At 41.7% G+C, this 23,563-nt stretch overlaps 1 protein-coding gene across 17 annotated transcripts in view; it reads left to right on the plus strand.

Annotated features, from left to right (window-relative positions):
- The window catches only part of LOC108001085 (TWiK family of potassium channels protein 18), a 223,197-nt gene that overhangs the window by 170,233 nt on the left and 29,401 nt on the right, over positions 1-23,563 (plus strand). For all 17 annotated transcript variants that reach the window (XM_028668346.2, XM_062073108.1, XM_062073109.1 and 14 more), the window contains 2 exons: positions 4,754-6,534; positions 7,060-7,339. In XM_028668346.2, coding sequence (XP_028524147.1) covers positions 6,169-6,534; positions 7,060-7,339 — 646 coding nt within the window. In that variant the 5' untranslated portion in view covers positions 4,754-6,168. The remainder of the gene's footprint in view (positions 1-4,753; positions 6,535-7,059; positions 7,340-23,563) is intronic.

Here is a 23,563-nt window from a genome sequence, read left to right on the forward strand (position 1 = left end):
CGCGTGGACGTAGCTCAATTTCGACGTTGCATCGAGAATCTGGAATAATACGAGGAGAGCAGGGAATCGAAGAGAGAGAGAGAGAGAGAGGTTGGCGATCGATCGACGTGCCGCGCAATTCGAATTCATTCGGTTAATTCCGCCGGCTGATTCGGCAGCTTTGCACGCGTGCGCCCCCTCTCCAAACGAGACCAAATTATTGTCATACCGACGATAATTGAGCATAGCCTGCTAATAAACTGAACCAAATTGCCGACTCTTCGCCGAGCGGCCGAGATTCGGACCAATTGCGGGCTCCGCCAACCTCCAATAACGCCCCTTTTCTCCCCCTTCCCCCTTCCTTCTTCGTTTATAGGCGCGTTTACAATCGGAAATGAACGGAAAATCAAGTTTTTCGACCAACCGAAATCTATTAGGTCGATCGAGTTTCGTTCGACGACGATCCGGCGTCTTCCCACTCGAGTTTGCAGAGTTTCCTCTTGTCTCCTCCCCTCCCCGATAATTATGTATTATTGGGGGGATTAGTTGTCGCTCGATGTTTCGACCGTTTGCGTCGATCAAATTCAAGATTTTATCACGTCAAATCAGGACAAAATTACCCAATTGTTTCAATCGGATAGATACTCTCGATCTTTCTACCAATTCTTCCAATCACCGTCGTCGAATGATTATCGTCTCTCAAATTAAAATTTGCAGCTTTGAATCTTTGCTACTTTTCGTTCGTTCCGTAAGATGGCACGCAAACCGTTTCAGTAGCTTCGACAGTTCGATTTCCTAGGAACGCAAAAAGTAAATAAATTGTCGCACAGGATTGAAAACGCTGATCGCGACTCTTCCTAAAAACGAAAGAACGCTGTTTCGGACGGCGCCACGAAAAAGTGATTCGAATTCGGTCAAAAGTTACGATCGTAGAAAAAAAGGGGAAAGAAACTTATTTGGACATCCGATATTTCGCGTTACATTATAATTCGAATAGATGGGAGCAATCGACGGCCTCGGAGTTATCGAGCGCGATCGAACGCCGGCTAAGTGGTTTTGACTCGAGCTTGCTTGCTGTCCGATGCTCGAATAATAATCCGTCGAAACGTTTATCAACAAAATTCAGTCGCCGAATTGCTACCACCACCACCACTACTACTGCGTCGATTGGAATCGAGAGGTAACTCGCGACTGATAAACCGACGCGGTTTGGCAACTCTTTGTAACAGAACTAATAACGATGTCTCGCTTGACAAGAGCGCGGCAACGTCGCATCGCCGACCAATAATATCGCGACACGTGCGAACCACGTAACATCCACGTGTGTAATATAGCCTCGCCCACAGTAAATAGCGCAACATTTATACCGGCAATTAACTTCCAATTAGTCCGACACGCGCCCTTCCCCCACCACTGTCCAATGTTCGTAACAACACGATGACAATGGTCTATACTTTTCCTCCCTATCAATTTCAATTTCTCGTCAATTTTTTCTCTCCGATTATTCTCACGCGATTATTCGAGAAGATTTTCCATTTAACGCGACTCTCTCGACTCTGTCGAGAATCGTCGATGAAAATTTCGAACAGTGGAAAAAACTGTTCTGGAAAAGAACGAAGTTGCTCGGTTTTCTCGCATCGGTAATTCTGGAAAATACGCTCCTCCTGGCCGGAGCCATCGCGGTTCTCTAACGAGTTAAATCGCTCCAAAGGACTCTCTCTACTAACGCTCCTCCTAGCGAGTGGCGCGTGTACACAGGGGGAATTTCATCTCGAAACACGAATTTCGACGATGTTACGTATCAAGTATACCGTGCGTGAGAAGGGAACCGGGTCGTGGATTATTTTTTTTCCTTCTTTTCAACGACCATCTTCATCCCCTCCCGTCTCGTTATCTCTGCTATTTCCATTCTTTCCTTTCCATCCTCCCCTCTTTTCTTTATTGCGCTTCCTTCGTCTTTTTTATTCTTTTCCTCTTCCGAAAAATATTCCACTCTTCGTTCTTTCCACCATATTTTTTCGAGGGATTTGCGCTGTCTGGATTCATTGCCTCCTTCTTTTATTAGATCGAACGATCGATAAGTACACGTAATGGAAAATGATCGAATTTCGACTTTCATTTTAATTCTAGTCTCCTGTCAAGCGATTATTCCTTACGTTTGGGCGCAATATGGGTACAATTTTTCAGCAAATACAGAAGGACAAAGCCAAAACTCGTGAGAATTCATTTTCAATCCTTCGCGTTCGTTCCCATGGCGGTCCATCGCATCGCGTGCAAATGCGACAAATGTGAAGTAATTATTGTGCTACTTTTGTTTGAATCAAAGATCTGAAAACATTAGGAAAATTATGCCCACTCGTTAATTATTGTTGTAATATATAATTCCTCCTCATTCTTATTTTTATCAATTCTTCTTCCTCCTTATTTTTATCAATTCCTCCTCTTCTTTATTTTTATCAATTCCTCTTCCTCCCCAAATTTATCAATTCCTCCTCCTCCTTATTTTTATCAATTCCTCCATCTCCTTATTTTTATCAATTCCTCCTCCTCCTTATTTTTATCAATTCCTCTTTCGAAATGACCTGTATAGTCGAAGCGTTGAAAATAAAAGCCGAAAATAATTATCCGACCGTTTCAAAAGCCTTTTCTTAACAGAGCTTTTTTCAAAAAACGCGAATTCACACCGTGTCTCGATCGTCATTGTGCTCAAGATTTTCGATTCGAAAAGAGTATCCGAATCGATTCAAAAAATCATATCTCGTAATCTGAAGCCATTCTAACACTTAGCCGGCGGTGCTCTATTTGCCGGAAAATTTGCCTCGCTTTGCTTAGAAATTTCTCTCTCTCTCTCTTTCTCTCTCTCTCTCCGGTGGCGCGGCATCCCACGTCTCCCAGCGTCTCGGCCTCGTCCAATTCCCATTGGTAGTGGTGGTATTGGGGCAAAAGCGAGCGGGTAAATATCTTGCAGTGACGGTAAACGGAATTGAATAAACATTTTTCAGCAAATAGAACCGACAATGGTACGAATTTAAAAGTCGCTGAGACGAGCACAGGTGGTTGGTTCAGCCGCCAGCGGGATGCTAGGTGGATAGAAATTGCATTTCGTTCCCTCTCCCTCTCTCTCTTTCTCCTTTCTCTCCTTACTCCCTCCTCTTTTGCGGAGACCGAACCTCTTCCTCCTTCTCCTCCCCCCTCTCTTCCTCCTCCGCACGAGTCCTCCTCCTGACGAAGAGCGGAGCCGACCGTGGCGCGATCTCACGACTCTCCTCGAAAATTGGTTATAAATGCTAATGCACGAGCCGGCCAATCTCCGGACGGGACGGTTTTTTGTCGCTTCGAAGGCCGATACTCGGTTTCACCGAGGATTCAGGTTCTTCTCGCTTTAATTTAAGAAATCGCCGAGAATGCTGAGGAAAGAGAGAGATAGAAAGAGAGAGAAAAGAAAAGCGTCGAGAAAATATCGTAATTCCATTTACACGGATGTTCGATTACGGATACTCGATTCGATTAAGAATTGCCCGATCGAGCGGAAAAAAGAATCGCACGATTCTTAAACGAGAATGAATAAATATACTCCATGGAATAATCGCGGTTGTAAATATCCCTCGACGATGAAAAAAAGTGATTCGAAAAATTAAAACCTGGGAAGATCTAGATGAGGGAGAAGGAAAGAAAAGAATGGGACGAAGAAATTATCGATCGACGAGGAGATATACTATAAGCGACTCTCGTAAACGGGCCTCGTGAAGGAGGAGAGGGGGAAGCGTTGTGGAAGTGGGGGAGGTCGCGTGTGGACCGATTTACGATCGCGAGTAGTTTGTTAGAGAAAGGGATCGTTTCTTTGGTGAAAAGAGGGACGGGCGATAAATTAGCATCGAGTCGGTATCCGACAAGTTTCGAATTCGTTCGCCGCGCTCTTTTCTACGTTTTTCCTCGAGGAAGGAAGTGCGTGTGTTTGTCCGGGCGGATCGAACGTAATTTTGCCGTCCAAATACGCTCAACCTAACCGGCTGTCAACTTTTCTCTCCAACTTTCCACTCCTTTCCACGCTGGAATTTTTAAACGAACCTCTCATTTCCTTCTTTTCTGAAAACGAAAGAGAAAGAAAAACTATATTTGGATTGCTTCTTTGAGAAATTTCAGTGTCTTTCTTAGGGGAGGACGCGGAATCTCGGAATTTAAATATCAGCCCAGCCCGGGATCTCGAATCGCGCGTGGATATATCGCGAATTCTTTAAATCCTCGTTGATCCCGCCATGAATTTATGGATGTCGAACGCTCGAAAAATCACGCGCTATACATGTATATATATATAGACTGTTTCCACTCGAGACGAATCGACTTTTCCTCCCTGATTCACGCCGTCGACCATTTTTATCCGACGGCCATCCACCGATTTACCGGCCCCGTATCACTCTCTTCGAGGATGATCGTCGATTATGGCTTCTCCTCCCCCCACGTTGGACCGAATCCCAAAGAACTTATCCGCGATTTCCCAAAGGACCCCCCTCGATAATTCAACGCGCCGAAAAACTCCCCTCCTGCAGAATCGGGACCCATTGCGGCGGGCCTCGCTCGATATTCGCCAATTTCCAACGTTGCCTAATTTCTCTCTTTCGCCGCAAACGCGATACGCGACGAGGTTAACGATTCTCCTCGCCTCGAGTCGAGACGAGCGAAAGGAATTCGATCGAAATATTACCTCTGCGACAGAGGAGAGGAAAGAAAATCCTATTCCACGACGAAATCCTATTTTCTCTGCTTCTGTTTGCAGATTACTGGAGATCGGAGGAAGGAAGGTGTCGTCGCGATTTACGCACGTGCGGAATGAAAACGCGGAGAGCGGAAAGAAGGGAATCCGAGTCCGGCAGCGTTTAAGCGGCTTTTCGCCGCTTGTTTTCGCCTGGAGGCGAGTTCGATGATGCGTTGAATCGAGTCGAGGAAGGAGGGAAGAACGATGGAGGAGGAACGACACGGAATCCTCGTCCCGGAAATCCTTTCGTTCGTGTTGAAACGAAGGCCAACTTGAACTTGCCAACCGCCTTCTTTCTTTCGCGGTTCCCCTATCATCCCCTCCCCTCTTCCTCTTCTTTTCCACGAGAACGAGGGAGGGAAGAATGGAGGAACTGTCGGGTAGCTTCTCACGGAGAAGAGGAAAAGTTGGAGTGACACTTTGTTGAAATTCGAGTTTCCATCTCCCCGTCCATTCCATAAGAAGAGAATCCTCGTACGCCGCACATCCCATAGTATCGAAAAATCATTCTCGAATTCGAATGAGCGAGGAGGGAGGAGCGAGAGAAGGAGGAGAAGAAGGAGGAGGAGGAGGAGGAGGAGGATGGTCGTTTCTCGCGGCTCGTAAAGGCAGAATTATGCGTTGCACGAGAGCGTGGTCCACCATCCCTGCGGAATCTTCGATAAGATCGAGTTGGACGTTATTGCATTGGCCTGCCGTAATAAATATCTCTTAACCGTATGCGTACCTTGAGAGGGCAATATCCCTCGCCCTCCCCCTCCCCGAAAAAGTGGATCGTGCCTCGATAAAGAGCTCGCCCCCCCCTCCAACTAATATCCCGGAAAATATCTCAAATCGTCGATTTCGTCCGCCTAGAATTCCGCCTTCCGTTCCGTTCCATTCCATTCGGGACACGCGAGGGGCGCCGTTCGTCGAGGAGAAGAAAAATGACGGTTCGAGTGGCCGACTCGCGTAACCGACGATCCATCCGACGGACATCGCCCCCTCGAACAGCCGTCGCTCCGTTCCCCACTCTTTGGACGACCGTTTTCTGTTGGTAAAAATATATATAGTGAAAAGTGATACGTAAAAGCGTTGGTGTTGGGATTCGAGGCCTCGAACGAAGGAAGAAACGAGCAATGTCGAGGAGGGGAATGATGGGAACGGACGAGCGGAGATCGCGTGGACGATCGACGCGTAGGAAATCGTGGAGAAATAGCCGTATCCACCATCGATATCGATCGTGATGACGTGATATCGACCTCGTTTCTGGGTATATATCTTTGCCAGTTGGTGGAGCGCGGTTGGAAGGAGGGATCGCGTTATCTCGCCGGTTGCTCGGTTCGACAAATGAGAAGGAGAGGCGGAGACGTTGGCAAGACGGCGTTGGACAAACGAGAGCGGAAGGAGGAGAGAATCGGGTGATCGAAGGGAGGGAGGGAGAAGGGAAAGAGAGGATGGAGAAGGAAAGGGGACATTACAGGGCTTACGAGGGCTTCAAGCCCGCGAACAATGGCAACACGTCGTCGCTGAAGAGGTCTACGGCGGCGTCGGACCGCTCGAAAACGCATCCGTCGAGGCAAGTGAGGTGCCTTTGCTTCGGCGGGGTGCCGGACAAGGCGAGCCACCACTCCTTTCTCAAGGGCTGCGTTATAAACCTCGGCATATGCGCCCTCCTCGTGGCCTACACCCTGCTGGGCAGCTTCATCTTCCTTGCCATCGAGGGCGGCACGGATGACGCCGGGATTCTGCTGCAACAAAGGAGCCTAGCAATGGCGAGCAATCAGCCTGGCAGGCGGAACACCACAGCTTGGTTGAAACAGGTGAGCGTTGAAAACGATGCTTCCATCGATTTCTGTCCCCCCACCCTCCCTTTTTTTCTCTCTTTCTCTTTTTCACTACGATTCGATATTTGTCGCCCGCTACGTAACAATTACGGTTTTTTCTTCCTTTTTTCCTCCCCCCACAGTGATATTCGACGAATTAAAACTCGAAATGAATCTCATTCGTTTGAAACTTTCCCCCTCCTCCGTTTTTCCCCCTTTTTTAAGACAGTTTGATACGAATATTTTTCCCTCGCTTCTCGTCGAGTTATCGATACCTCGCGTAAAATAAATATGCATATGTAAACAATTTAAATCCATAAGAAATAAAGTAAAATTATCGAGATTTATCGTCTTGGAACTCGATCGTCGAATTGTCTCGAAGAGTGTTTCTCGAAATACCGGTTTCTTCCCTTTGATACTCGTCCCTAGAGAGAGAGAGAGAGTTTTCCTTTTCGAAATTTTCCGTTCCTTGGTTATTTCATTTCTGGCCGAGGAATGGTCGTAACGAGGGGGCGTTTCAAGGTCGGGCACGAAGCACGGGCGAAGACGGTGGAGAATATATGGATAATCACGGAGAGTTTGAATATACTTTATCGAGAGAATTGGACGAGGTTGGCCGCCCAGGAAATCGCGCGTTTCCAGGATCAGTTGGTGAAAAGGATCACCGAGGACATGATCGCGGCCCAAAACGGCGGGACGTACGTCGGCAGCTCGGATCCAGTCACGGAACGACGGGTCCCGGAATACGAGTGGAACTTCGCCAAAGCGTTTCTGTACTCCCTCACCGTGTTGACGACCATCGGTAAGTGTCCTCGATGCTTCTATTAACGAGTTGTTTACATCGCAAGAGTCTACAATTTTGCACGAACAAAATTTTATTACGGTTTTCGCTCTCTGGCCTCGAGTTAAGAAAGAATTCAGCTACGTCGAAGAATTCACAATGATTCGTGATACACGCGTGAGTTTATTTAATTCAAAATATTTCATTTCATTGAATTATTAATCTCAAATTTTCTTAAAGATTTTTAGTTCTTGTTCCAAGTTAATTGAACACGAAAATTAATAAATTAATTAATTATTAAAATTAATTAGTTATTTACATCGATATAGATAGCTATTTATCCTTCTCTAATGTGATTCAAATTTTTAATTCTTGTCTCAAGTTAATGAAACGTTGATGGAGATAAGTATTTATCTTTTTTTATATGACTCAAATTTTTCCAAACATTTTAACTTTTGTCTCAAGTTAATGAAACGCTATGTCGATGGAGATGGGTATTTATCCTTCTCTAGTGTGGCTCAAATTTTCTCAAAGATTTTATTTCTCGTCTTAATGGAACACGACGTTATCCAAGAATTTAGAATTTTGTTCGAACAAAATTTTCCTAAGAATTTTAATTTTTGTCTCAAGTTAATTGAATGTTATTTAAATCGAGAATTTAGAATGATAAATTCATTTTATTGGAATATTTTTATTTATCCATCTCTAATATGGACTCAAATTTTCCCAAAAATTTTATCTCTCGTCTTGAGTAACGCCGAAGAATTTAAAATTTAGTCCGAGCAAAACGTTCCATTTTATCAAATTATTTTTATTAATCCATCTCTAGTGTGGCTCAAATTTTCCCAAGAATTTTACCTCTTGCTCTTCGGTTAATGGAACACTATAAATCTGACAAACCAAATTTACGCGTTGCAATTTCTTATCGCGCAATTCCGTCGTAAAATCTTTTACGGTCCACCCGTAAAACACTTGGAGATAGGTATGCAAAATTGCGCCGTTTTATCCTTTTGGGAAAAAATTAGAATCGCGATTTGAAACGCACGACGATTGACCACCAATAATTGATCACCAATAATTTTCCAAACATGGCGCTCGCTTCTTCGTCAATGAAAAAAATATATCGGGGGATCAAGAATTATCGCGAAATAAAAGACGCAGATAAAGAAGTGAATTAAACCCTGCACGCCTTCAGCCGAATGAACAACGTCCGTCGAATGACGTTGTCGAATCTTCGAACGCTAATGAGAGTTCCTTCGATATTCCCTTCGACGCCGCCCTCATAAATCATCTTCCAAAATATCGAGTCTCCCTTGCGCGTGAACGCGTCCATTGTTCGTCAGTGACCGCGATATTCTCTCCCTCGACGCCTTTCCAAAATTAAAGAAGGAAGGAAAAATTCAACTAACCCAACCGAACGCCAACAAATATGCCGTAAAGAACAATTTCGAACTCGAAATTGTCTCTCGAAAACTATGGGTTCTAGTTCTAAATCTAGCGAAGCGACTCTCTCTCCATCTCTTCGATGTAAAGCGAACTAACCTCGCTGCAGATAAGGTTAGACTCTTTCTGTTCCCCGAGGCCAGATCCAAATATTATAGGAAAGAGGAGGAAGGAAGAACGCAAGAAAAAGAACGTGCATCGTTCCGAATACAAAATCCGATATAATTCAACGAACGTTGTTGTTCGTCTTACGGAAGAAACTATGGATTCTGCGAGAAAATTCTTATTTCTTTGATATTCGACTCGAGGAAATGGAGGCGGATCGAAACTTGGTTAAAATTTGGTTAAATAAAATTTCGTATCTTGGAACGGGACGTGTTTCTTCTCTCTCTCTCTCTCCTCTCTCTATCTGGTAAATGCGAGAGAGGAGGGGGAATTTTCACGTATCGAAACGATCTCTGATAAAAACGTACGGTTGTATCGGTTTTGTGAAAAACGCGACAAGGGATAACGCGGAGAGGAGAAAAAAAGGAGAGAGGGAAAAAAAAGAAAGAAAAGAAAGAAAGAAAGAAAGAAAAATAGGATAGGAAGCAACAAGAGTCGGTGGTTGCGAGGTTGGAAGGGCAGGGAGGGGCGAGGTATATAGCGAGCATCAATTTTCAAGGCAAACAAAGTCCAACATTAACGTGTAATGGCCGTGGCCCCGGCCGGCCTTCTATTGTCCGTTTTACATACTCGGGATAGTAGAGGCACGCGTCAGTAAAACCGACAATTTCAAAGCGTCCGGCTTCCCGGCGTTCGAATCCAGTGACGTCACGTCCGATCGTTTACTCTGGTTATTACTGAAGCAGATTGGAAGTCTATGAGTTTTGTGGATATTGCAAAAAAGGAGAAAGAGAGGGAGGGGGGAGGGAAGAAGAGGAGAAGGGGAAAAGTAAATAAAAGAATCGCGAAATGGGCGAAACGTGTGCACGGCAATAAGCAATAAGATACGAACCAACTTATCGAATTATTCTTGTATTCCTTTTTTTTTTTCTATCCTTTCTCTTCCAACGAAATTTCCAACTACATATGTACCAAATATACAACTTGTATTCCGTTTTTCGAAAAAATATCGGTATCGAAAATTGATAAAGGAAATATGCACAACTTGCATGCGTGTCTCTCGGTATTTTTTTTTTTTTTTTTTTCCCCCCCCTTTTCGAATATTCGAATATTTTAACATCAAATTTCCTTCGATTCGATATCGATATCGATCCTATCGATAACTATTCATACATAAGCGATAGTAGCGATAGGGAAAAAAATTTAGCGCGACATCGGATAGGGTGAAATATTAGGGTCGACCGTTCATTTATCCATGATGGAACGGTGTTGTTCGAGCAAGGACACGGGACACGGGCGCGTTGTACGTTGTAGAAAAGTGTGGAGGGGGTTCGATCGACTCTAAAATACGTATAATCTGCATGTTGAATGAATCCAAGCTTTAAAGAGCGGAGATTTTTGTTTTTCGCGCAGAGAGGTGTAGTTGAAGCTGAATAGCTTCTATGCCGGCGAGAACTATCGTTTTTCGTTTAGTTGCCGGATATTGAGTCATTGGCCAGCGTGCTGCTGCTTTTTCACTCGTCTCGCGTGAAAATTATTCGCGCGAATATTTACCGCTTTGGAATACGATAGATGAATAGATGGAAAGATGATAATTTCGGATAATCGGCGTATTTGAATCTAGATAAATATCTAGAAAAAAAAAAAAGGTAGAGAGGAAATTAATTCATTTTGCGGAATTACTCGAACTCGTTGACCCTTGTTTCTTTCATGTCCGCTACTTTCTCGCGCGCCCAAAACCACTCGACTCGTTGTCACGAGTAGCGAACGTGTCCGCCCATATCTTGTCCCTTTCACTGGCTTTTCCAGTGCCTTACGCTTAATTACGGGGAGTGAGATTTTTCATCGACTCGTTCGAGCATTGGCTCGATACTTCGAAGATACGTCGATTTTTCGAAGATGCGATTTTCTTCGTTGCTGTTTCGACGGAAAACGATGTTCACGTGTCGTCGAATCGAAACAACGTTTACTCTCCCCCGTTCCTTGTATCGTATTTCGTAGGAACGAGGGAGGAACGAGGAATAAAATATTCCCTCAATCTTGAATGTAAAACCATGGAACGAAATCGTAAGTAAAAAAGGCTCGATATTTTTTTATTCTCGTCGAGATTCATTGCTTGTCAAGAATTATTATTTCTAACAGCAAAAAATCCTGTTTGCTGGGTATAATTGATAAATCGGTTCAATCGAGAATATCGTCCGAGCGCTTTTCGACGATACGATTTGAAATTCGAACGAAATCCTCGAAACGAGAGAGAGAGAGAGAGAGATTTTTCGAAATGAATTTTCCATTTCCCCGGAACATGTACGGGCTTAAGAATCGCGTTAAAAATCTTCATTGTATCATAATCACGATCTATAATTTAAAATTATACGTATCTATACGTAGAAATTAACCTATGAATGATTAAGTAGAGAAATTAACGATATAAACGGGGGAAACGCCACTATTGATTCCCTTCTTCGTTCCCGGCTAACGTAACGAATTATTGAATTTCCATCTAGTTAATCATTCATACCGTTCGAAATGAAAATATTGAAAGATTAATTCCTTTGGGATTAAATATAATATAACTGCGATATAACAATTTCAAATAATAATAATAATAATAATAATAATAATAGCCGTACCAATACCATTAAATTTTAAATTTCTATCTACGCATCTTTACATTTCGAGCATCCATTTTTTCCTTTTTCATCATATTCAATTCGCATGAGTGTGCCTAATTTTCTAATTTTGAAATTTCTAATTATTTTTTAAAACTCTTTTTTTCTCTTCCTTTTTATCCATAATGTTGCATTAACTGTTTCCACTCAACTTTCATAAAATTCGTATTCGAAATTTTTGACAATGACGATCGCTCGTTTCGTTCACTTTGCGAGGAGGGGGAAACGATGGATAGAAACGTCAGAAATTAATGTTAAAATTGGAACGATATGAATTGTAACGATTAATTATATTAATTATATTTATTACATATATTAATTAGAACGGTTAATAATGGCGGAGAATCACGCCGTTCCAAATTAATTCCACGTTTCCCTCGGAAAACTTACTTTTGGCAGGGTCAACCGCATCAACCGTCGTCGTCGTCGTCTTCTTCGTTCTTTAACTAACCCCAACTTTTTAATTGGCCGTTCTGAAAAATCTGATCGTTTCTCTGATCCTTCCCGACCAACGATGCCTCTCCAATGAAATAAACTTTCGATAAAAATATACACGTTCGATTCGCGTGTACGACAACTTCCTTCGTTATCTGTCGATTTCTTAGCAAACTGAACTTTTTTAATCGTCCCAGCAACTCGACGAGTGGATAGTTTTAATAAATGTAACACGGCCCTAAAGATATATCGAATGTTTTATGGATTTTCTAAAATCCATTTTAGAATATTGTTAAATTAATTTCGTTCTTCTTCGAGTAAGTTTAAGTGGAAATGATTCGCTTGTCGTGTTATGGATAAGTAAAAGAAATTAAATTTCTTCCATTCCGAATTATTAGAATCCTGTTTTCGTTATTTTAATTTGTTTCATTTTCTCTGCCTTTTATTTTAATCTCAACGATCTCAACGATTTTTTTGCGACTTTACGAAAAATAGGAAAAACAGAATAATAGGAATCACCATAATCATAATCATAATCATCATATATACATAAATTTTATTCCATCTAATTTCCAATTAAAAAATTTAACCTAACTTAATAATTTAATATAACTGTTTATAACTAATTATAAAATTTCTTTTTCAAAAATTGGAAAAACGACGCGATTTTTGCGATACGAAAATAACGTTTAATAATAATAATTACGATACGCGCGATATTGGACTGTGTTTTAAGAGAAACCATGCCACCAACTTAACTCAACGTATTTTGAAACGGCTCTTGGTCGAGCGAGACCGATGCCAGAAACGGGTAATAAAATAGATAAGCCTTCGTATAAAAACAGTCGGTCAAAGTCATTTCTATCGTGACGCTAGGAAAGAAACTTAGAGGACAAGCTAACATATTTCAACCACACGCAACACGAAATATCCTGACGGGTCCTAATTGCTCGTTGATTTTCGTCGTTCGATCGATCATCACGAAAGTAAACAACGTTTCATCGCGATATTTCCTATGACGACCCTCTCTCTCTCTCACTCAGACACTTTATCGATCCACGGTACGCAAGACGAGCCGCGCCCAGACGACGCATCCGGGCGAAATATTTCGTTTCGTCGTGGCAGAATTTTCCGTAATTATTCTTCGAGCATGAGGCAGCCCTAAGGAGGGAGGAGGCTTTCGTTTTCGGTGGAGAAAAAAATTTTCGACGACAGGAGGTTGACATTCCATTAAAGGCGCTCGGTCGGGTAAACAAGCCTCTCTGCACGACGATGGCACGAGCGAGACGACTTTTTCCTTTGGACGCGTCTTCTTTTTCCTCTTTTCCTTTCTTTTATCTATCCTACCTCCAATGTCCCGTCTCTTTCAAAAAAGCTTCCACTCGTTCACCCGCGGTTTATTAAAATGACCGATCAGAGGACGAGAAGAAGAAGCTCGATATCTCGTTAAGCGGAAACGGAAAGGGATACGAACGATCCCCGTTTGCATCCGTGGACTTTACCGATAGCTGGTACCGAAGCTCGACTTTCGTCCCTCGAAACGTAAAGGGTGTCCCGAAATTCACGCAAGATTTGAATTTTGCGATATTCCTTTTTGTGGTACAGTGTTGCCAATGGAAAAAAGAGAAAAAGACAGCGTGACAGCTGACGGTTGAGGATTATTAAAAATGGAGCGCTACTATTTAAAAAAGGAGCAACGCGTTTTCATGGTTGAGCAATATTTTAAAAATAACGAAGGTTTCTCGAACAAAATCATCTTCGGCGATGAGATTCATTTTCATGATGGATTGGTTATTGGACGAAATTGTCGTATTGGGGGTTCAGAAAATCCACGAGTGATCGTTGAGAAATAAATGCAACGTGTCGCTGTTTGGTGCTCTGGATTTTGGGTCGAAGACAGACCATTCTTCTTCGAAAATGCGGTTGGTAAGACGATAACGATTAATGGTGCTTACTATCGCGACTCGATAATTCGGTTTTTCGTGTCTAAATTGCAAGATATGGACGATGCCATACGAGAAACGATTCGATTACCGAGTCATTTCTTGTCATTTCTCGTTTTGGTGATCAAGATTGTCAGACTTAAGTACGATTTAACGCCGTTGCACTTTTTTCTTTTTCCAAGTCTAAGGTTTCTGCCGACCATCCACGAAGGAGGAAACTGAGCGCTGTGTCAACGAAATTCACCCAATTTATGCAAAACGATCACGGAAAATTTCAACGAAAGCGCCGACAAAGCTGTGGAGGCCATTTATCCATTTACGCTATTCTTTATGAATCGATAAAAAAATTTGCAATTTTTTATTACAAACCTGTGTTTTCCATCAAAATTACTTATCACCTGCCCTACCGCTTCGTCAATAAGAATTTTCAGGATTAAAAAATATTTCTGCTCCCTTTCGACGAAAGAGCTAGTACTAGTATTTATGCTTTTATAAAGGAATGATATTTTCGAAGGGGAAACGGAAATCTTGTCCGTTTCGAATCCATCCACGATAAGAAGAATATTCCGTGGAAATACGTATCGTGCCAGACGTTGCGGAATTTCGTACAATTTTCAGCTTTTGCCCCCATTGGATCCATTCTTTCTTTCTTTCTTCCTCCCTTTTTTTCTTTCTTTCCTTTTATTTCCTCGATCCTCGACCGAACGATAGCGCGCGAAAAGACCATTAATCATCTCTGCCGCGGTTACCACTCGCGTCATCGTAATCTTCGTTCTTTCGTCACTCCCCTTTCTCTCCCCTCCCTTCCTCAAAGTCAAAGTAGTAGTCGGTTGTACATTTCTCGCGCCTCCTCTTCGCTCTCCCGCGTTCTGCTTCTTTTTTCCTCATCTGTTTTTTCCACGCTATAACTTCTTTCATCATCTATTCGTGTAAAGAAAAGAAAGAAAAAGAAAGAAAAGAAAGGAAAAGAAAAGAAAGGAAAGGAAACGAAAGAAAAGGAAAGGAAAGGAGAAGAAAGAAAAGAAAAGAAAAAAAAGGAAAGGAAAGGAAAGGAAAGGAAAAGAGAAGAAAGGAAAGAAAAGGAAAGGAGAGGAGAGGAGAGGAGAAAGGAAAGCAGAAGAAAGGAAAGGGAAAAAAGGAAATGAAAGAAAAGAAAACAAAAGAAAAGAAAAGAAAAGGGAAGGAAACGAAACGAAAGAAAAGGAAAGGAAAGAAAGGAAAAGAAAGAAAAGAAAAAAAAGAAAAGAAAAGAAAGGAAAGAAAAGGAAAGGAAAGGAAAGAAAAGGAAAGAAAAAGAAAGGAAAGGAAAAGAGAAGAAAGAAAAGGAAAGGAGAGAAAAGGAAAGGAAAGGAAACAAAAGCAAAAGAAAAGAAAGGAAAAAAAGGATACGAAAGAAAAGAAAAGAAAAGGAAACGAAAGAAAACAAAAGCAAAAGAAAGGAAAAAGAGGAAAGGAAACAAAAGGAGAAGAAAGGAAAGGAAAGGAAAGGAAAGGAGAGAAAAGGAAAGGAAAGCAAAAGAAAAGAAAAGAAAAGAAAACGAAAGGAAAGGAAAGGAAAGAAAAGGAAAGGAAAGGGAAGGAAAGGAAAGAAAAGAAAACAAAAGGAAAAGAAAGGAAAGAAAAGAAAAGGAAAGAAAGGAATAAAAAGAAAAGAAAAGGAAAGGAAGGGAAAGGTGGAAGAGGAGGACAAAGTATAGCGAACGAGAGGACCATCGAGGTGAGGAAGCCACGCGTTCGAGAGGAGGAGTAGGAGAAGGTGGCAAAGGTAGCCTTTTCATTCTCGCCGGTTTCGCGAATTTTAATCAGAGGATTCGAGGCGTCCTAAGACCCGGGACCATTCGACTTTTCCACGGCTCGCTAATGGATTGCTAGACCAGGGGAAGAGGAGGTCGCAGACTAATCGCAATTTTGCTCCTCGTTCGTTTCGTCGACCTCCTTTGTCCCCCGTTTCAAACGGGGTACAAACCTCTCTTGTAACCCCTTCTTTCCTTTTCTTCTTCTTCTTCCACTTCTTCTTCTTCCATCTTCCACGGCTGATCGAACTTCGATACTGCGAATCGGATGTGCTGCCAGTGAATCGAGGGTGTAAGAGGGGGAAGCGAGGGCGCAAGTTTTTTAACAGCACTTTTTTTTTTTGTTGAAAAGCTCGTAAAGCTCGTAATTCGGAACGTCTTAACACTTTACGCTCTCCCTTTGCCTTCTTTCTTTCGCAAAGCAGTTCAATCGGCAACTCGTTCCATTTTGAATTTCTCAGCCAATGATTTCACGCTAGAATCAATTGTTTTGTATTCTAATGTTTCATCTTCACGTGTAAAGAAAAGAAAATTTGTCGGATTAACTCGAGCGACAGTTTGATCGTTAAATTTCCAATTAATAATCGATTTGCGAATTTTATTGTAGGAAATGTTGCAAATATTATGCTTTAAAATAGTAGATTCCTGCTTGAAACTATAATCCTGACGACGTCTCTAACATTAATTTCAGATTCGTGGAGAAAGTATTATATGTTTCGTAAAAATGTTAGAAAAAATGGATTGCAGAAATGAAATTAGCTCAGGTGAAGATGAATTTAATTTATCGAGAAACGAGATTGATTGTATTCAATCCGAAGGAGAAAATGAAAGCGGTGATGAAGATATAGACAAGGATATTATTTGATTAATTCTTTACAAATCAGTAAAAGAGCAGAAGAACGATCGAACGCTTACGCCATCCATTTATAAAAATTTTAATGGATCGGTTGAGAGAAAATTTTCGACAACCGCGAGATCGATTCGATCATTAATTACGATGAAATTCGATTGAGAAGCTTTATGTGATTTTAAGAGGAACAAATAAGGTGAAACAACTTATTATTGTGACACTTGTCCGGAAAAAATCAAAAATATATCTCGACGAATATAAATTATCACGTAAAAAAAGAAAAAGAAATACAGAAATTTGCATTCCCTTTGCGAATCGATTTCATGCCATTCCGAATTTCTTGGCTAACTTAAAATGATAAAATTTTTACATTCTAATGTTTCATGTATCTTTATGTGTAAAGAAAAGAAAATTTGTCGGATGTTAAAGCGCATATCGTTGCTCTTTGCGATACGATGTCTTTCAGCTTTCTTATTTCGTTGAGAGGAAACCTTACGATCCCAATAACGTGCTCCATTATTCTTATTTCTCATCTTCTCTTCCTACATCTCTATTTTTCACCATCAATTTCTTAATGAATAGAAATAATGAATAGACCCTAATTTCAACTAATTTCCATTACGCTTCCAAAACTTTGAAAATAATATTTCTATCGCCACAATTGAGATAAAAATTAACCTAACCTAACCTAACAGTATATCATCCCACGAGATTGCACGTAAAGAGCTTAGAAATCGCGATATTTAAAAAAAAATCGGACGTAAACAAAAATCGCCGCGTAGATCCTCGAATGGTGGCTAAGAACCGCTATTGAAGCGCCAAGGGTTAATTGCGCCTCGTATATACAGACCTCGAGAGTTAATCAAGTTCGATAAAACTCGAGGAACGAAGAAGTTGGAACGTCTCCTTCCTTTCTTCCTTCCTTCCTCCTTCCTTCTCCAACTCTGTTTCCATCCATCCATCCGCTTTTAAAACGCGGGGAATAAAAATGAAAAGCTCCATTCGACGCCTTTATTCTCCGTCCGTATCGTCCGTAATTTTATCGCATCTCTGCGGCGCACGTCGACTCGAAAACGTCCAACGCCAAACGTTGGAGAACAGTGATCCCCCCTCCTTTCTCTTTCCACGCTCGAAGCCCAGTCGCGGTAATACGCGGTGAATTATCGATCGCTGGCCGAGCGACGTTTTTTAATCTCGTTCAATTTAACCGTTTCGCGCTTCGTTCTTTACGACGTTTCTTGGTAATCATTCCAAAGAGAAGAAACGATGATACGAATGGATGAGAGGAGAATTTGAAAAATATACACACTGTCGAAGTTTTCTTTTAAAAAAAGGCGCAATAATGATAATTGGTACAACGGGAAACGATTTATGGGATAACTTGGGATAAATCGAAGTTCGATGGAATGCGTGTAATGCACGCAAAAAGAAGAAAGAGACAGGTAACAAGAGGGGACGAAGGAAGGCGAGACGAGTTTCGAATTGAATTTAAAATTCGATTGAAACGTTGGAGCGTGAACGAATTACTACAATGCGTGTGAAAAAAGAAGGACCGACTCTATATTGTATACACCGTATTAAATAACATTTCTCTCGATTCGTATTTTCCTTTGTTGTCCATTGATCGCTGCAACAATTTCCAGCACGCGTCAACTATCATTCCTCGTTGCATAATCCTCGAGAGAGCGAGACAAAGGGAAGCGTAACGATAATTGCGCCGCGCGTAAAATAATCTCGCGAGGATAAGTAATTCTAATATCGATATAAATATCGTAGCCTGGCACGCAAGGCCGGTGTAATACCGTAAAAATTATTGCTGCAAGGAAATCCACCAAGCAACGTGTAATATACCGGGTAGCGCGGTATATTTTAGAAAAATAGGCAGGTACGAGTGCGTCCCAAGCAACGCATTAACCATCCATCTGAATGCTTTATATCTTCGCGTAATCTTCCCCATAAAAACTTTACCGATGGTAATCCCTCCTCCGTTTCTCTTAAACGGCGCTACCCTTCCCTTTTTTCTTTTTTTTTGAACACCGAGAAACGACCGTACAAATTTATAAATAATGAACCAACGAGGTGCGTTGTTATTCCTACGCAACGTCCGTTCGAGTAATTTCACGCGAGAAATGTAAAAATTATGGCCACCGCGAGTGTAAGTAACGAGGAAAAAGTAGTTTTAATTACGCGATATTAAATGATACGTTAGGAAGGTTAATTTTTTTTTTTTTATATGCCATTCAAATCCGCGCCGAATTAAAGCAGTCTCGATGGAGAGGAAACATGGTTGAAACGAGGAATTAGCGTCATCGACGTCCAACGTTTCGAAACAATTTCGTTTCGAGCGGCAAAGCCGTGGTCGAGCCGTTGAAAGCGGAACAAAACGAGTAGTAATTAAAGCTGATAATGCAAATGCGCGTGAAACTGAGAAACGGAGGAAGCTCGGAGGAGCGAGAGCAACAGTAGCAGCGGAAGTGGCGGAGATACGGCACTGGCGGAAATATCGTCGAAATATGCTAAGAGCCGACCAGGCCGCCCCCGTGGTCTTAGCATAACAACGGGCGGCTGGCATTCGGTGCAAAACTTGTGAATATGCAAGAGGCGGCAGGAATTAAAACGAGATACAACCTTCCTTCTCTTTCCTTTCTCTCGTCTCCCTCGTCAACTTGCTCCGCGCCATCGAAACGCATCGAATCGAATATCTCCTCGCCTCGCGACTTGCCAATGACTTTCTCGTACCTCGATCGCGCGTACCGAATTATTTTCCAATGTATTTGCGAATATATTTGCAAAACTCTGGAAAATTGTGATACGATCTTTCGATCGTGTGTCAAAGCGAGTGACGGATGGGGAAAAATGTTCACTCTTCAAAGTGTCATCCGTTTTTTTCCGTGTCGAATTTCTATTCGAATTAGTTTCACTGCGCGAATACGTGGCATCGATCGTTGGAAAGAGATGAGAAGCATTGCGCGCGATGAACGAACAAGTCGAGTAGAGGTTAGGTATAAAGCGGCGCTGCGAGTTTGCACCCATTAACATGGCAATGGTGATTGTTACGGCACACTGGTCCGGCGGTAGCCTGGTCGAACGATAACTTTGTTCTCGACGACGACGACGACGACGACGGCTGCGGCGAGGACGAAGAACTTGTACACCCTGGGGAATACATTAACCGTAATCTCCACCTTCGCTCTGGAAAATAGCGTCTTCGCTACACCTAGCTCGGGTCCCCATACTCGAATATCCATTACGCGGTTTCCGAAACGGTTTTTTCATTTTATGGAAACGATACTGTAAAATTAAATTACCCGGACTTAAAGACGAATATTACCTCTTTCGGCTCTCCCCTTAATTATTCGAACGAGATAACGTGCCTATACATCACGACGTAAAAGTAATCGCATCGAAATGGAAGATATCGAAAAATAACGTAACCTAACTTTTCCCTTTACCAATTTTCTCCATTTCCATATAGATGGCGCTTACGTAAGTCTTTGTAAACTGTCGGTAAGAAAAGACGATCGTAAAGTAATATCGTTGCCAATAATTTTTACAACGTGTAGAATATTGTGGGAACGAAAGATATTAGAATAAGAGGATTAAGAATACAATAACTCGTTCTCGTCTGGAAGAAAAAACAAAAGTTGCGAAACTGCTCGTCTCGAAATCGCACGTTCGAGATCGAAGCGTATCTCTCACACAGACGCGAGAGCCCGCACGGGATTTTGCCCCACTTTTTCCGCCCGTCATATTTCGAACTCGGTTGGAGAATTATCGACCGTGTCCCCAATTTATAGACGGCTAATAAAACCGTGCGTTGAGTTTCGAGTAATTGGAAGAGCGAACAATAAAAATGAATGGATTTGTTAAAAATTGCAGCTGGAAAATATAGGTTGGAGGAAGAGACGATTCAAAGCTGGATCAGAACCGTGATCCAAATGAACCAATCTGGCAATGACGCCGCTCCTCTGTCGCGACATTGACGTATAGCCATTGTTGACAACGCGCTCTTTCCACGGCCTCGTTTCGACGATTGCGAATTTTTTATCCACCCACGCGTTCAGTTTATGCGTGCGCGCATACGACACACCTGACAAAAAATGCGAAATATCAGGATTCGAAATAATTTCGCGTCTCGTAATTTTTTTTTTCCAATTTTCGACGAAACTTTGAACGAACGTAACTCGGTTCATAATGACTCTCTCGAAAAAAGAAACAATGCACGAGAAATTTCTCCTCGAATCAAAAAATCTTTGGACGAGCATTTTCGCGACATCGCAACGACACGTACTACGTAACTAATACAGGAACGAGTTTCGGTGTAAAAAGTCGAATCAAGAAATATCGCGTCTCTTTGTTATTTCGTTCACGGCCGATCGCAATCCAGAATAACCGATACGGGCCAAGGAAGCGAAGAATCGAATCCACGACCCGATAAACATCCAACTCGAATCCTTCCTTTAATGCTCCGGAGAAAGAAAGAGAGAGATATACCCGAGTTGCTTTGGAAGGTTATATCGCGGCTTTGCGAAAATAAACTCATCCTTTTCTCGCGACTTACCGCATCGATGGCGCCTAAATCCCCTCCCCTCCAAGTTTTTCGCCCGATTCCTACTGGTCCGCTCGCCCATCCCCTCCCTACCCCTATTAAACCCCTCCATTCTTTCGTTCGCGAAAACATATCAGCTTGTGTAACCATACATATATATACACACAACATATAGACGAAGTAACTGCGTTGCATGGATACGCCACGAGGGGACAGTCTCGAAATTATTCGGTATATTTTCTGCTACGGAAAAATGTTCTCTTCTGAGGTGAATATTATAGATTTATCGTGGAAGAAGGAAGGGACCGCGATTCGGAAGAGAAAGGAAAGAAGAAGAGAGTAGGAACGAAGCGGCGTTGTTTAATAATAATTCGGGGCACGTTCCGTAGATGGATTCGCATAGATAACTCGAAACGTGTAATTACCTGTCCGATACAAAATCGATGTCAAAGGGAAAAGTGTGGGTGGGACACGGGAGTGGACGTGATCGAGAACAAACGTGGGTGGTCGAAGAGTCGGTGGAGAGGAAACGGATACGCGGATTCGACGACCGAGTATCGGCGTGCTTTCACGGCGAGCAGAAAGATTTTTCGTGCGGGATTATCGGAGCACTTTCTGGCCGAGGCGTGTGCCGGTGTGGCGCGATCAATTGATAGAGGTTACGTGCTACTTCAAACGGGTACACGCGTGTTGGAGAGAAAATTGATGCGAGAGAATCTGAATTAATCGGGAGTGGAGGCTGTGAAATTGTTCAAGAAATAATTCGACTGAACGAATCAGAAGATTTCTCAAAGTATCGAAAAGATTTCCTTTCGAAATATCGTAACGTGATTTTTTATTAAAATTTAAACTCGACGCAATTCGCCGTTTATTTAAATTAAATTATTTACATAATCAACGTCATCGCGAAATATGTTCCGAAATAGATAAATACGTAATATTGTGCCTCGTTAAAATTATATTTAACCGCGTTTAATAAATTAAATTATAAAATTTGCAATTACGAGAACGAATAAATAAGTAATAATAACGAAAGTTTAATCATCAATTTTTCTTCGCGATTTACAAGGATGGAAATTATTTAAAAAGAAAAAAAAATCGAAGAAAAATCCGTCCAATTTCGTAATATCAATCACTTTAATCTCCGTATCGGACGTTAAAGAATGAAGATTCCCTCGGACATCTTTTTCTCCGACTCCCCTTCTTCCGTCTCTCCTAAAGATCTTTGACTTTCCTTTCTTTTCCTTCCTTTCTTCGTTTCACCACTTTCGTGGAAAAGAAACGTCGAGAAGATGGACGATTATCGCCCCGACACGCGTTCATCGATTCAACGATACGTCGACACTCGCGGTTTTAACTCGGTGAGCAATGAGCGAGCGTCGTCCGTTGTGCTTAAACGGTTTAAATCGAACGAGTCGAACTCCGCCTACATATCGAAATTCTATGATATTCTATCGACAGTTAGAATTTATCGATGAATTTCGAGTAGGATCTCGAGGGGATTAAGGGGGATACATTGTTTTACACGTAGACTGTGTAGTGTAGGCTGGCATCAACGTGATAATAATTAATCAGCGAGTCATGCTTTGAACTCTGGTAATTACGTTATAATTGCATTAATTGTTTCGTAGTAACTCGTAATGAGATTTGCTTGCCGGACTAGTTACTAAGCTTCGATTGATATGCACTAATTCGCCTATTCGAAATCATCGAGCTATACAAATCTCCTACTTGAACAGAAGTATATAGCGGTTATATTATAAATCAAATTCCTCGTCGCAAGTGGTATCTGATATCGTATAGACTCGACCGTATATATATATATATATATTCCGTTCAAAGCAGAGACTCGAACAGAGCATCAAGTGTCGTACAATATTACGAAGAAAAATAAATTATATAATTAAAGTATGAGATATAAATATTTAATAGTAATATTTTCTTTAAATAAGATAAATAAGAATTTATTTCGCCAATTATTAACATGCCGTAATTAACCGTCTTCGTCGCGAACAAACTCTCTGACCTCTGTCTGTTTCGTAAACAAACGAATATCTTATTTCTAAATATAAACACAATTCCCGTGACCGAGTTCACTTTCAAAATAAACGTTCGCCTTTGACGATGCTTGAACCAGCTGGTAGAGTCAATAAGAAAAAGTTACATAGATATCACGCGATTGCAAGTGTGCGAATAACGAAAATAATAATTTTACTTTTTAAAAGCAAATCCATCCGTGCCTTCCATTCGCTCGAGAAACTTGGTAAAACAGAATATTTAATCTGGAATTAGAATACCTTTCATCGCTTACGTTACGAAATTATTAAACGTTCGTGTTTTTATCGAATTGTTCCGAAAATTCGTTTCCTAAAATTTAATTGCAAAGTCGAGGGAACAAAAGTCCCTTTGAAAAATTCGGAAGAAACTGCGAAAAGTGAACTTTATCTCGCGAGTGATT

The sequence above is a fragment of the Apis cerana genome, linkage group LG3 (genome assembly GCF_029169275.1).
Source record: "Apis cerana isolate GH-2021 linkage group LG3, AcerK_1.0, whole genome shotgun sequence".
Classification (NCBI taxonomy): Eukaryota; Metazoa; Arthropoda; class Insecta; order Hymenoptera; family Apidae; genus Apis; species Apis cerana.